This window comes from Chrysochloris asiatica, unplaced genomic scaffold (genome assembly GCF_000296735.1).
Source record: "Chrysochloris asiatica unplaced genomic scaffold, ChrAsi1.0 scaffold00097, whole genome shotgun sequence".
Taxonomy (NCBI): Eukaryota; Metazoa; Chordata; class Mammalia; order Afrosoricida; family Chrysochloridae; genus Chrysochloris; species Chrysochloris asiatica.
Window position 1 is genome coordinate 4746678 of NW_006408615.1, and position 15089 is coordinate 4761766.

Below are 15089 nucleotides of genomic sequence, written 5' to 3' on the forward strand. Positions count from 1 at the left end.
TTCTCCCCCCTCCCCAGCTCCCAGAGGCTGCAGCGGTCCTCGGCCTCATGGTTTGTGGATTTAATCACTGAACATTTGAGCTGCAAAGTCCACTGGGAAGGTGGAGACTGGCTGCTGGGCAGCTTAGCCTCCAAGCGTGGACTCCAGTGGGAAAGTTCCAGAAACTAGAAGCTAGTTCTGTGAGGCATTTAAATTCTGTACATGGCATCCCATCATTTCTGCATGGGTGTCCCACATACACCCCCCACTGGACGGATCCGGGATAAGTCTCGGGAGGGCCCAGTGCTGACCCAGCTGCCTTGGCAGTGGGACCTTGACCCTCTGTCCCCCATCCTGTCCCATCCTGTGACCTTCGTCCTGTGCCTCTCATGTCCACCTGCTGCTGCCCAGTCCAGCCCACCTGGGTCCAGGCCTCCTCTCTCACCTGTGTGACATCTGGTTGTTATGGTCCTGCCAGGGCCTCTCCTGACCAGGATGCACTTTTCCACGGTGTTCAGGGCCCTCCCCTGTTTCCGCTCCCTCCAGCTCTGTGATGTGCCCCTGACCCCTCATACTTCTCTGGACCTGGACCTTCCCTTGGCCTCTTAGCTGTTTCCTCCACTTGGAATGTCCCTTCCTCTCTGCCCCGCCTGCCCACTTCCCTCAGGAAGTCTGGCCTGTATGGTGGTCACCACCTGTTCCCCAACCACTATCCTGACTCCGAATCCCGCCCACCCTGGTGACGCCACAAAGCTCAGCCATGATGCTCTCTTACCAGGAGTGGGCTTGAATTCCTGGTGGGCTTCCTGTACTAGACCTGAACCTGAAGCCCTAAGCGGGTCCGTTATGCGGTCACTGGCTGGAGTGATGACCCGCCAGACTCCCTGCTCCCGACGTCCTTCTGTTTGTCTGATGAATCGATTGTGCCAAATCTCCAAAGCAGATGCATCTTGAAGCTAGTAGGTTGTTGTCATTTGGGACTGGCTACAAAACTTGCCCAGCCCCACAAAGCTGACCAGCAGGGCTCTCTCCCAGAAGCTCAATCACAGCCCCTGCTCTTGGCACCCCTGCCCATACTTGTTCTTATCCCAGATTTCCTATTTCCAACTGTGGACATTTCTGTGGGTCTGTCCAAACAAAGCCCATAGTGGTGCAGAAGAAAGACCTGGCACTCTGCTTCTGTAAAGGGTACAGCCACAGAGACCCCACGACACAGGTCACCAGGAGTCAGCCACAGAGACCCCATGACACAGGTCACCAGGAGTCAGCCAAGGAGACCCCACGAAGCTGTCACACAAGGTCACCGTGAGTCAGAATTGACTTGGCGGCAGTGGGTTTGGTTTGGGCTAGAAGAACAGACACTTCTGTCTTGGGAGAAGTGCAGCCTGAATACTCCATAGAAGCCAGGATAGCGAGACTTTGTCTCCTGTACTTTGGACATGTTATGGAGAGGATCCATGCCTGGATGAGGTCACCATGCTTGGTCAAATGAAGGGTCAGCGAAAAAGGGAAATTCCCTCGAGAGATGGGTTGACACCAAGGCTGCAACTGTGCGCTCAAACACTGTGAGGACGGCGCAGGACCAGGCAGTGTTTTGTTCTATTATGCATCGGGTCGCTGTGAGTTGGCAGCCCTGGGACAGTAACTTATGAGTGATGCACCCACCCCCAGAGAGTTACTGTGAGAGTCTTAGGGAGCTCAGTTTGTAGCTGACATGGTTCTGGTTACCGACACCTTCCCTGCCCCTTAATCTGTAAAATGAGTGCTTCACCCTTCAACGCCATCAAGCTCTGAGCCCTAGCAGCCAGGCCTGGGTTATTGCCCTCTGCCTACCCTCAATGCTGAACCCCGGTGCTCCCAAGGCTGCCCATGACTGTGAGCCGTCAGAAGCAAGGCCTGCCTGGCTTGGGACCCACAACCATGCTGTGTCTCATGTAACTGGTTCTTGTGAGATGAGGGAGCTATCTGAGCTGAAGGGTCCCTGTGTCTTCTGGGCAGTGCCCTGGAGCATGTGACCGGCGTTGATTTTGGGCCTGTATATAGTCACTGTCCCCCACTGTTCTGTCACATGGGTGGTGACTGTTGGCTCGCCCGCTGTGGGAGGGGCCCCCTGCTGGAGGCTGGCCTGAGCAGGTACGCAGGAGTCAAGAGGCTCGATGTTGGAAGCCATCAAAGGAAGCCTGTTGATTCCAGAACACAGAGTGACCAGTCTCTGTAACAACATCTGGTGCATCTGCTGGGCGTTACGGTTGGTATTGGTGAGCCCAATGATGACAAGTGGAAACAGCTGACAGGTGATTTTCCTCATGCGTGAAGATGTCAGTGCCAAGCCAGTGAGTGTTTTATAGGGTGTGACTCCAAAAATCATTAAAGCAAATTCTCCCAAAGTTTATACAGAAGACCAGTTTGGGGACTGTAGTAGCAGGTGGGGTGGGACCTTCAGAGGTGTCGGATCCTCTTGTACCCCCTGAATTGAGTGGCTGGAGTGTGAGCCAGACGACCCTTCACTTGAGGCAGCTCTTGTCCTCCTCTGCTCCGCCATGTTCTTTCTGCCTCGTCCTACGTTGCATGGTTCAGACCCTCCCTTCTGCTCTAGTTCTTTCTCTAACACAGTCTCCAGCATGGGTGGGTGCTAGGTGGGAGGGTGCCGTGCATAACGCAGACACCTCCAACCTGTGCTCACCAGCTCATCTCCTGTTTTGGTCAAAAGAGAAACCTACCTATGAAAATTAGGAAGGAGACAGATGTGACACTCATCCCAGACTTCATTAAGCTTTCTGCCTGTCCACTCCACCCCCGTAGCATCCAGCTTGTTGTTGGGGTATTGTATGGTTCGTGTGTGTCATCAGTCCTTGCTGGTGTTCGAAGCAGAGGGCACTGGAGGTCTAGAGTTTACGTAAGTCAGGGAGAAGGCAGAGTTAGGTGTTTGGGGTGGGTTCAGACAGACTCCTGCCGCCTGAAAACAGAGAAACCAGCCATGAGTCAAAGGAAAGAATTTCCCCACTTAATCTCTGATGATGGAGACGTACCGCTAGCTTAGGAGCTCTGTAACCAGGGATGTCCGGGAGACATGGTACCAGTCAGAGGCTCTGAAGACCACCGGCAGGGACCCACAGGACTGATGAGTGGTTTTCCTCTGAACCATTGGAGCAGGAGGCAGATTTCCAACGATGTCCTTGTCTCGCCCAGTAATGGCTTTTCCCTCCGAGTGTAATCCCTCTTTCCGGCTCTCCTGTCTGGCTCTGCAGGTTTGCCACCCGAGAAAGGAATGCCTTGCTTCTCTACAACGGCCGCTTCAACGAGAAGCATGACTTCCTGGCTCTGGAGATCGTGGACGAGCAGGTGCAGCTCATCTTCTCTGCAGGTAGGGCCTCCTGTAAGCACGCACCACGCCTGTCACAGCATCCCTCAAAGCCGTTCCAGGCCCAGGCAATACCCTTCAGCATGCTCACCCTCTGGTTCCCTAAAGAAAGAAAGGGATCCAGGTTGTAACATATGAGGTCTGCAGGAAGTTCTGGGAACAATGGGATTGAAAGATAATGGACTTTCCCCACAAACTTTCAGATCACAGGAAGATGTTCATTGCAGTGTTATTTAGAATCCCGAAAACAGAGGAAATACTACTCGAATTCCCCCAAATCAGGGAGCCCTTAAATAAAACACGGTATGTCTATGGATTAAAAGTAACTCACAAAGCCTTTAAGAGTATTTACAAGGAGATTTTAGCCAGCTGGAGAACCACTTCCCTGAAAGACAACGTGCCCATAGACAGGGCTGCGAGATGCTCACTGTGCTATCCCCACGTGGACGGGTTGTGTGACTTTTCACTCTTGGTTTTTGGGATTTGTATTTTCTAATTTGTGGAAAATGTACTATTTTATATATATGTATATATGCACATATATATATATATATATATATATATATACATATATATATATATATATATATATATACATATATATATATCTATATATATATATATACATAAATATATACATATATATAGAGAGACAGAGAGACAGAGAGAGAGAGAGAGTGAGTCCCGGTGTGGTGCGGTGGGTTAATGCATCAGACTGCAAAGCCATTTGAACTGCAAGGTTGGTGGTTCAAGCTCACCAGCTGCTCCTCGGAAACCCTATACAGGGTTGCTATGGGTCAGAACCAGCTCAACGACACTTAACAACAACAACTATATATATATATATATATATATATATCATCCCACTAGTTTCAAAAAAACATAGGTGTGCTGCTATGGCACTGTAGGATAAGCACTGGATTGCTAACTAAGATCGCCAGTTCAAACCCACCAACCATTCCTTAGAAACCCTATACAGAGTTACTGTGAGTCGGAACCCACTCCATAAGAACAAGTAAAATAGAAAGAGATCTGGCCGAATCACTGATGTAGAAACTATTTCACGTCTGTTAGAAAATTTAAATGTGTATCTGTAGATCATGTGATCCATTAGTAAAACAAAGAGATCTGGCCGAATCACTGATGTAGAAACTATTTCACGTCTGTTGAGAAGTTTGAGTAGAGATGTGAGATTCGTTGTTGGTAATTTCTGTTGAATTGGTTCCAACTCATAGTAACCCTATAATGGGTTTCCCAAGAGCACCTGGTAGGTTGAATAAGCTTTGCTTATGGTTAGCAGTCTAGTGCTTATCCTCTAGCACCACACCAGGACTCCTATATGCGAAAGGGCTTTAAAAGTTTGTGGGAAAATTCCATTCTCTTTCTCTTTCATTTTTCCATGCACGTTTTGAAGCCCCCTCATACATACAAATCATGTGACACAAATAGTAACACAAAATAAAGCAAAACATGTGGGTGTCTGTGACGTGGAAACGATCTCCCATCTGTGGAAAGCTTTAGGGAGAAGGAGGACGTGCGAGTGTCTGGTGTGGTTTTGCCTTTTTAGGCTTGCCTTGTCTCGGCTTTGTTGAGACCCACTAGTGGCTTTCACCAGTTAGACATTTTGGGGACTAAATTGTGATACACATTTTAACGTGTTAGTGACACCCCATAGGGCCTCTCCTGTGGGTAGGTTTTTTTGGTGTCTTCCTGCCTAGGACCAGCACCCATGATTTCTCGGCCACCAGACTCCTTGCTTGCTCTTTGCGGCTGTGCAGACATTCCCGAAGGAGGCGCGAGACTCCTGGGCTCCTACCTTTAGGATGTCTGGGCTCTCAGACTCTGAGGTCAGACGCGGGAGGAGGCTTTTGGGTGCACCACACAGGGACTTTGAATAAGTATGCAGAGAGAGGAGAAGGTAGTGCATTTGTAAACGGTGTCCTTCCTTTTTCAGTCGTAGAGGAAAATCAGTCTTGAAGAAACACAAGCCAACATGGTCTTTCTTTAGTACAAACTGTCTCGAGTCCCCACGTGGTGGTCATGTGATTGAGTAAAGTCCAGTCAGCTGCACAGCGCCCTCTGTGGGGACCACAGCCAGACTGTTTGCAGGAGCCCCGAGGGACCCAGGCTTTGTGAGGCAGGATGCCACGCTCCACTCTGCTCTCCAGGTCCCAGTCTACAGACCTGTATTCCTTGTTTCCAGATGGTCTGCTAGTTCCCTGGGGTCTACATTTTCTGCTTTTAGCATTGGAAGCTGCTTCCTCCAAGCCTCTTGCTCCACCTGGAGTTCACGCCAGAACACCCCAAGGGCTTCCAAGACGATGATAGCTGCCTCAAATGCCAGCAAGGAGCCCTGGTGGTGCATTAGGTTAGGTGTTGGCCTGTTAACAGCAAGGTTGACAGTTCAAACCTACAAGCCACTCCATGGAAGAAAGATGAAGCAGTCTACTTCTGTAAAGATGTGCAATCTTGGAAACCCAAAGGAGCGGTTCTTCTGTGTGCTATGGTCCGCTCTGAGTCAGAATTGACTCAAGGGCCGTGGGCATAGAGCCAGCCTAGAGTCCTGGTGGCGCAGTGATTGAGTGCTGAGCTGTCCCACAGGAGAAAGGTGGCCTTCTGCTTCAGTCAAGTTCCCATCCCTTGTGGCAGTTCTGTTCAGTCCTATAGGGTTATGACGAGCCGGAATTGACTGGATGGCAGTGTGTTTGGGATTTTTTTTGTGATGCCAGCCCAGCTGACATAGGAGTTCTGGAAAAGGATGGGAGATGTAGTTTTTCAGAGATGCAAAAGCAGTGAAACATACATATGTGTATATATAGAAAGAAATTTATTGTTAAGAAAGTGGCTTACAATTATAGAGTCCCAGGTTCCCACGGAAGGGAGCGTGTCCCTTCTGTGTGTCCATTACATTGGGAGCAGGCCACACCCCCAATGACGTGTTCCTTCAGTTGATTGGTTGCTCATGGCCACTCATCCTAGAGTTACCTATGCCTGTATTAGGTTTCGTCACCATGGGAACAGCACATCTTAACTGCTAAACCATGGGAATCCAGGCCTAGAAAGCTGACGTAGGACCCTAACTACCACAAGACATCAGGTCTTGAGACATGAGGAGATGGCCCCATGGAGTGTTCTGTGGCCCCACAGATGATGCTTGGTGTGATACCTTCATCTATTGTTTAAGAACGTGGGACATGCATGGGACATGCCTGTATGAAGTGCACAGGATAAGAAACAAGAGTGCTTCACTTCTGGTTTTGTCTGTCGGTTCAGTCCCTCAAGGAAAGGTGGTGGTGTGCTGGGAGTTGGTGACGGCTGCCAGCCACCCAGTGTAGTGTTCCGAGGCTGTAAATCTCTCTGGAAGCAGAAAGCCTTGTCTTTCTCCTGCAGAACGATTGGTGGGTTCAAACTGCCGACCTTGTGGTTTGCAGCCCAACGTGTAACCCACTAGGTTAGGACCCCCAGTAAAGTGAACCGTGAGTGCTCCTGGAACAGCTGGGTCACTGAGTTCATGTAGTCTGGGCCTCTGTATTTAAAGCAATTCCCTGGAGTGTCTTTTGTCATCAGCAAAGGGAAGATTGGGTTGGGCCCCGAGCAGCTGTCAGGTGTTGGTAAAGTTTCCCGTGACCCCGTGTGGAGGTATGTGAGCCCGTACCTGCGTATGTGAGCCTTCAGGGAAAGGCCATTCAGGTGGCGGGCAGGTAACTGTTGAGGCCCTGGGCTGGAGGGGACCTCTCTAATCCTTGCCTTCCGTGTGGATGGAGTGGAGGGGTGGGTGTGTGCAGTCAGTACTGTGAAAGGGGCAGAGACATCACCTCTGGACAGTGCTCACCTGTCATGTGCCTTGGTCTCCACCAGACCTCGCGAACTTGTTTCTCTCTGACTGTCCCGTCCCCCCCCCCACAGGTGAGACCACCACGACGGTCGTGCCCCAGGTGCCGGGGGGCGTGAGTGATGGCCAGTGGCACTCGGTCCAGGTGCAGTACTACAACAAGGTAGGCCTCGGGGCCCTGCTGGGCTTTCTACCTTACAACGTCTAACCCATAGCCACCAAGTCGATTCTGATCCATCGCGACCCTGTGGGACAGAGTCCAACTGCCCCCGAGGGTTTCCAAGGCTGGGGTCTTGACAGAGCCAACTGCCTCATCTTTCTCCTACAGAGAAGCTGGTAGATTTGAACCCCGACCTTGTGGTTTAGCAGCCAAGGTCTCCTTCCTTAAAACATTTACACTCTGAAATCACACACAAACACACGTGCAAGTAGAGAAAGTGATTTAGGAAATCAGCATTTGTCAGCATTGTCTACTGGTGCCTGAAATTCCAGGCTACTCAGCTACCATTTCAAAGTCAGAGTTGACCATCACACCTGATGTGATGGATTGAACTGTTTCCCGCGCCCCCGCCCCCCTCCCCGCTAGATCTATGCAGTGAACCCTAACATCTCTGCCTGTACCTATCATCTCACTGGGAACCGTTGTCTTTGTTATGTTCCTGAAGCAAGATTATTACAGGGTTTGCCAATCTCATTTGAGATGGAAAAGAGATTAAAACAAGCCAGTGGGGTGTGTCAGAGATGCGGGTGAGAGGTGTCACTCGGCATGCAGACCGAACTCTTCCAGGAGTGGGAGTTCAGAGAACCCAGCTTCCTCGAAAGTCAACAAAGGGAGAACATTTCTCCCTAGAACTCATGCCCTAAATTCCAGCTTCCAGCCGCTGACTATTTGCCGTTGTTGTTAAGTGCCGTTGAGTTGGTTCTGACTCAGAGCAACCCTGTATGGAGTTTCCAGGGAGAACCATGTGCAGCCAGAAGAACGAATCAATCTGTGTTGGAAGAAGTACAACCAGAATGCTCCTTAGAGGCCAGGATGGTCAGAGTGGGTTCAAAGGACGGTCTCCACTCCTGCTCTTCTTTTCTAGTGGTGGTAGGTCCCGTTGACCTCCACTCCCCTACTTAGTCTCTCTCATCTCCAAAGAAATTGACTCAAGATCCTACAGCTTGTATCCCACCGCATCAACACAACTACCTCGAATTCTGCCTCACTCCCATCATAGAGGCTAGGATCTACAACACATAGGACAATTGCCTCCGATCACAAAGTGAAGGGTAATTACATCATACTGAGCATCATGGTCTGGCCAGTGGACATGTATTTTAGGGAGACACATTCAACCTATGACAGGAACCCACTAAGGTCCTGCTCTGGCAGCAGGGTCCCTGTAAGGCCTGACCTTCCCAACAAGTGGTGGAGGTCAACAGTTTTCTGCCCAGACACATCTAGCTTCGGCTGTTGGTACTGCACGCCTATGCCTACTAAGAAGATCACAGGGCAGGTCCAACGTGGACACTCTCGCCTGGGCCAGGATTTTGGGGACCAGGCTCCATTGTCGTGGAAGCAAAGAAAATACACACCCGACAGTGTTTACTTTCCTGGCCAACTGGAGCTGAGATGCATTTCCCAAGGTCTGCCGTGGGGAGTTGGGGGGCTTTGGTCTCCTCATTGGAGACACATTCCAGAACCTTCTGCTGATGGTCAAAGGAACAACATGTCCACCGGCAAGGAGGGATGGAATTCTGGCTTTGACCTCTTTGACCAGGCCTGAGCAAGATGGCTCTGGAGAGATGGGCAGACACAAAGGGCCCCCCCACCTACCCATGGACCCCAGGAGCTACACAAACAGGAGTGGCGTGGCCCTGAGGATGAGGGGGGTGGCTCGGGGAGAGGATAAACAGTGAGGGATTACACTGCTTCCGCTTCCCGCTGGGCCCTCCAGCACCTGTACACACCCACCCACCGCAGGGTGAGCCGCACCCCCTCCCTCCTTCTGCCCTGCCCGGGACTGTTTTGCGGAGAAAACCAACCGTGTCCACGCCTAGCTCCAGGCCTCTCTTGTGTGCACAGCAGGCAAACAAACGTGGATTCAGTGCATCTGTGGTGGGGTGACGCTGGAGTGTCTCCAGAACATTCTGTATTATGTTGGATGGAGGGTCTTATTCACCCAAATACTAAGGCATCTCTCAACAGGCAAGGCCTGTAAGGTTGCCAAACAAGTTCCAGTGAAGTAAGAGGGTGGCCGGCTTACCAGGTGGAGGGCCTGGGGGGTAGACACACACAGCCAGTTGCCCACCCCAACCCTTTGCTTGCTGACGCCTTCCCCTCCTGGACTGTTCAATGCTGGGTGGTCCGTGTGGACCCCTCCCCTGATCTGTCGGATCCTCCTGACGCTGCCTTGTTCTCTGTGAGGGTCACTCCTGTGACTACCCACCATGCTGAGCTCTGGCATCTCCACCCTTTCCCTGCAGGTCATATCTGGTCCCCAGCCGTAGGCATTATCAGTCCCCGAGGGATGCTCAACTAAGTACCACAGACTGGTAGCTTATAGCAACCAAACTTGATTTTCTTATAGTCTGGAGCCCAGAAGTCCAGAATCAAGGCAGGGCTGTGGTCTCTCTGAAGGTTTTTGGGGAGGGGCCTTCCTTGATCCAGTCTCTGTCCCCATCATCACACGGACTTTTCTATATGTTGAAGACTCTTTGTGCTGTAAGGCTGCCCGTCATTGGGTTTGGGGCCAGTGAAGAGTCCAGTGTGACCTCATCTCAGCTTTGATGACGTTTTCAAAAGTCCTATTTCCATGAGGTCATGTTTAGAGGTTCCTGGTGGACAAGAATTTGGGGAGACCCTATTCAACCCAGCCCCCACCCCCAAGCATGGACGGCTCCTAAGTATACACCTGCTGCCTTGGCCTCACCTTTGACCTCTTACATTTGACCTAATTGGCCAGCAACTTTCCCAACCAAGCTTCTGCCTCCCACCTTCTTGCTACTCCTCTGAGAGGGAGCTCAGTCCTCGTGGCTGCTCAGTCCAGGACTCTAAGGGACGTCCTTGACCCTGTCCCGGACACACAACTCCCATGGAACCCTTGGTGTGACTTTCTGGCTCTGCTCACCATGGATCTAGAACTTAGCTGCTCTCTTCTGCTCCTGTCTCTCCAGGCCTGTGCTGGCATCTTCCCTCAGCCTCAGCTATGTTCAGCTCTCACTGGGGCCAGACCTGGTGTCCTGAATCCTGCGCTCCTTCTTTCATGATTTACTCCTGATCTAGTAGTGTGAATTCTCCATTTGCTTCCCAAGAAAGAATTCATGGGAGGAAAGTGGGTCAGACATTGGCAATATAACTGTAAACCCCGCTTGATTAGAGGAGAGGCTGGATGTTGAATGGTGAGGTAGAAATCATGTCTTCCTTACAATTTGAAGGTCCTGCTCCATTGTCTCCTGGCCTCCATTGTTCTCATTGAGAAGTCTGGTGTTATTCTGACTTCCTGTCTTTTGCACATGACTGGTGGTGGTGTTTTGTTTCTTCCTGGAGCCAGGATCACCCTTTTGTTCTGTGTCTGGAGAGTTGCCCACAGTGCTGAGTCCCATGTGGTTTTTAATCCATTGTGTGGGTTTTTAATCCATTGTGTGTAGAGTCCTTGGTGGTTCCTTCCAATCTAGACACTCAAGTTCTTTATTGTTAGGTGCTGTTGAGTTGGTTCTGACTCATAGTAACCTGATTCAGAAGAGCACGAAACACTGCCCAGTCCTGCATCATCCTTACTATTGCTATATTTAAGCCCCTTGATGCAGCCACTATAACAGTCCATCTTGTTGGGGTGCTTCCTCCTGTTTGATGAGCTTCCACTTTCCCAAGCATGATGTCCTTCTCCAGGGACTGAGCCCTCCTGACAACATATCCAAAGAACAGGAGTGAAAGTCTTGCCATGATTGCATTGAAGGAACATTTTGGCTGTCTCAAGTCCTTCAGTGATGGGAAATTTTCCTGAATTATTTCTTTGATATTTTATTTCAAGTAGGGGTTCCTGGATTGCATAAACAGTTAAGCACTTGACTACTAACTGGAAGGGTGTTGATTCAGAACCACTCAGGAGCATCTCAGAAGACAGACGAGGTGATCTGCTTCCGAAATACCATAGCCTTGGAAACCCAGGAGAGCAGTTCTACTCTGCACACATGGGGTTGATTTGACAGCAACTGGCCATGTGGTCATCACGGTTTAAGTTCCTCCAAGCAGCCTATGCATGTTCTGCTTTTAAAGGCTTATCTGTGTGCTTCCTGGAGGCATCACGGTCTCTCTGAGGATTTTAATTATGAGTTGTGTATCGGTCAGGGTGCCAACAGGAAACATATGGAACACTCAAAACAGGATGACCCGAGGGCAGGGTGTGGGGCACCCATGTGGGCTACTCAGGGGCAGGGCCACAGAGCTGTGGCCTGGAGGAACCAGGCCGGGGGCCATAGTGGTAGTGAAGGGATAGCCTAAGGGGACCTTAGACGCTTGTCTTCCCTCCTTCTAATCTCCTGTTGGACTCCCTATTTCCCTCCTTCTAATCTCTTACTAAGGAGCTCTGGTAATGTAGTGGTTACAAATCAGGCTGGGAACCTCAATGTCAGCAGTTCGAAACTACCAGCTGTTCCACGGGAGAAAGATGAGGCTTTCTGCTCCTGTAAAGATTTACACCCTCAGAAACCCTGTACAGGGTTGCTATGAGTCGGAAACTGACTCCACAGCACATAACAGCAACAATCTCTTGCTGGTAGCATAGTGGTTAAGAGTCAGGCTGCTAACCTCAAAGTCAGCAGTTTGAAACTACCATTCTGCGGAAGAAAGATGAGGCGTTCTACTCCTGTAAAGAGTTACCGCCTCGGAAACCCTCTACAGGGTCACTCTGAGTCGGAACCGACTCCACGGCACACCTCTGCCACCACCAATCGCTTGCTGCACTTCTGGTGGATTAGCACTAGACTGCTAACCACAAGGTTGGTGGTTCAAACCCACTAGCCACTCCTTGGAAACCTTACACAGGGCTGCTATGAGTCAGAACTGGTTCAACAGCACTTAACAACAGTTGGATTCCCTATTAGCTGAACCCAGCTAGAAACCAGGGAGCAGAAAACCCCTAAACATGCTTCACATGCAACAACCTCCCAGACAGAGAGCAGGGCAAAATCAGCTTCATTTTTCTTTCTGCTTAATGACATTTTCAATCAGATGACCATTAGCTTAGAGGTTCTCGTGGACTCGGGAGATTAGGAGAAGGAGGCTGGTGTTTAAAGGGTAAGAATGTCTGTCTGGAGTCATGGACTTTTTGGAAATCGGCAGTGTGATGGTTGGGAACTGTAGTGGATGCCAGTGAACTGTGCAGTTACTGGTGGTTGAAGTGGCTCGTTTTCTGTTGAATCTGAAGGAGTCCTGCTGTAGCACTGTGGGTTAATGCACTGGACCACAATGTCAGCTTGAACTGCAAGGTCGGCGGTTCAAACTCACTAGCCGCTCCTAGGAAATACAGGGTCGCTCTGAGTCAGAATCGACTCAACAGCACTTAACAACAACATGTTGTATCTAGGAGCCCTGGTAGTGTAGTGTGTTATGCATTGGGCTGCTAACCACAAGGTCAGTGGTTCAAATCCACCAGCCGCTTTGTGGGAGAAATATGAGGCTTTCTGCTCCCGTAAAGATTTACAGCTTTGGAAACCCTATACAGCGTCACTCTGAGTCGGAACTGGCTCCACGGCACACAACCACCACCACTGTTGTGTCTCTATGATCACACTAAAAAACAAACAGAAAGAAAAGAGTGGGTGAGCTCTCATTGAGGTAAGCTTCAAGCGTCTGCTTCTCCACTTCTCGTCTAGCAGAGCAGTCAGAACCTTGGGGGGTCCCTGACAAGGAAAGGGCCTCCCATCGGCAGGGCATCGCTGGCCACAGCATCTCACACCGTTTGCTGGTTCAAGTCCCTCAAAGCGTCTTGGGTTCTGGTTGATACAGTGTTCCAAGGAAGGTGGAGAGGGCAGAAAAATAGCAGCCCACAGGTGTAGGAGGGGGCTCCTCGGCCTTGGCTGGGCTTCCAGAAAATAGCAGAGACTTGTTGAGTCTGGTTTCAGGGCCGTGTCCTGAGGCCTGTAGGCCTGCTGTGGTTATGTCATCGTGTGGGTGTAGCTGGGTATGGGGGAGGGGGGCGCTCCCTGTCACTCCCTGCTTCCCTCCCCTGTTGCCTTGTTCAGCCATTCATCAAGCATTTCCTGACATTTAATGTCCTGGACTCTGTAGCCCTGGAATGGGAGTACTGCAGAGGACAAAAGAGACAAATGTCTCCTGCCCTTTTGGAGAATACAACAAAACCAGTTAGTACAATGTGATAGAGCCGGTGGTGTTGCATGCTCTGACAGAACAGAAGCTGGGGTGGAGGGTGAGCAGTGAGCGGCGTGGTGAGCCGATGGGCTGTCGGTTGGAAGGAATTGGGAAGGGACATTGAGCACCTGCTCTGAGCTGACTCACTTGTGTAAATAGCACATAGGCCTGCAGTTTCTGTGTGGTATCTGTTGACCGTGCCACCGAGATTCGGGGTTACCTCTACCTTGTCCACCTCCCACACCATCCCTCAGACCAGTTAAGGAGAGAGACTGTCTGCCTGCTTCCCTTGTGCTTTTGAGACATGTCCAGGAAAATGGACAGTGGCTGTTGGTGGACAAAAGGGGAAACTGGAAACAGCTGCCATTCTTATTTTTCATCAGCGGGTATGTGGTTCTTTCATAGACTCCAATTTAGAAAAACCAGCTCAGAAACTATTTGATCAAATACAAGGTCATCTGTTCACTTTTACTAAGTTTGTTGTTGCTGTTGTTGCGTGCCTTCGAGTCGGTTCCGACCCACAGGGACCCTGTATAGGGTTTCTGATGTTAGTGGAACAGAATAAAGAACCCAAAAGTAGAGTCCACACAAAGATGCCCAATAGATTTTTGACGACTGTGCAGAAACAATTCAGTGTAAGAAGAACTCCGTGTGTTTTCTACGCTGGTTCTGGAACAAGTTGTTGTTGTTGCTGTTGTTAAAGTGCCGTCGAGTCGATTCCAACCCATAGTGACCCTGTGTAGGGTTTCCAAGGAGCGGCTGGTGAGCTTGAACCACCGACCTTGCAGTTCAAACGACTTTGCAGTCTGACAGATGAGCCCACAGCATCACACCAAGACTCCCTGGAGCAATTAGATATCCATAAACACAAAACATGTAAAGCTCACGCTTTATATAAAAATCCACTCGACATGGACTGAAATGTAAAATGTGTCCAAAGAAAAATACGAAACTGAAAGCTTGAATTTAGGACCAGAAAAAAGAGTTCTTAAACTCGACACCAAAAACATGGTCCGCCAAAATACACCTTGGTAAGTTGGACTTCACCAATCAAAAGACCTTGTTAAAAGAATGGAAGGACAGACACATTACAGACTGGGAGGGAGTATTTGCAAACCACAAATCCAACAAAGGACTGGCATTCTCAAACCGTGACAGTCACAGAGCAGGCGATCCTAACAGTCTGCGCAGGAGGCAAGAAGAGGTGTCTCACCTGAGAAGGTGCGCAGACCACAGATAAACCACTGAAAAGATGTTCAGCGTCATTAACCGTTAGAGAAATCCAAATTAAATCCACGATACATTTGCACTGATGACTAAAATAAGGAGTCCTGGTGTGGGGCTATAGGGTAAGCACCGGACTGCCATTTGCAGGGTTGGCGGTTCAAACCCACTCAGAAACCCTATAGAGAGATGATCACACTAAAAAACAAACAGAAAGAAAAGAGTGGGTGAGCTCTCATTGAAGTAAGCTTCAAGCGTCTGCTTCTCCACTTCTCGTCTAGCAGAGCAGTCAGAACCTTGGGGGGTCCCTGACAAGGAAAGGGCCTCCCATCGGCAGG

At 50.1% G+C, this 15089-nt stretch overlaps 1 protein-coding gene across 1 annotated transcript in view; it reads left to right on the forward strand.

Moving 5' to 3' along the window:
- The window catches only part of CELSR1 (cadherin, EGF LAG seven-pass G-type receptor 1), a gene marked incomplete at its 5' end in the record, with an annotated part of 191396 nt that overhangs the window by 104164 nt on the left and 72143 nt on the right, over positions 1-15089 (forward strand). The window contains 2 exons of the mRNA XM_006866887.1: positions 3228-3343; positions 7247-7335. Of these exons, the coding sequence (XP_006866949.1) occupies positions 3228-3343; positions 7247-7335 (205 nt within the window). The remainder of the gene's footprint in view (positions 1-3227; positions 3344-7246; positions 7336-15089) is intronic.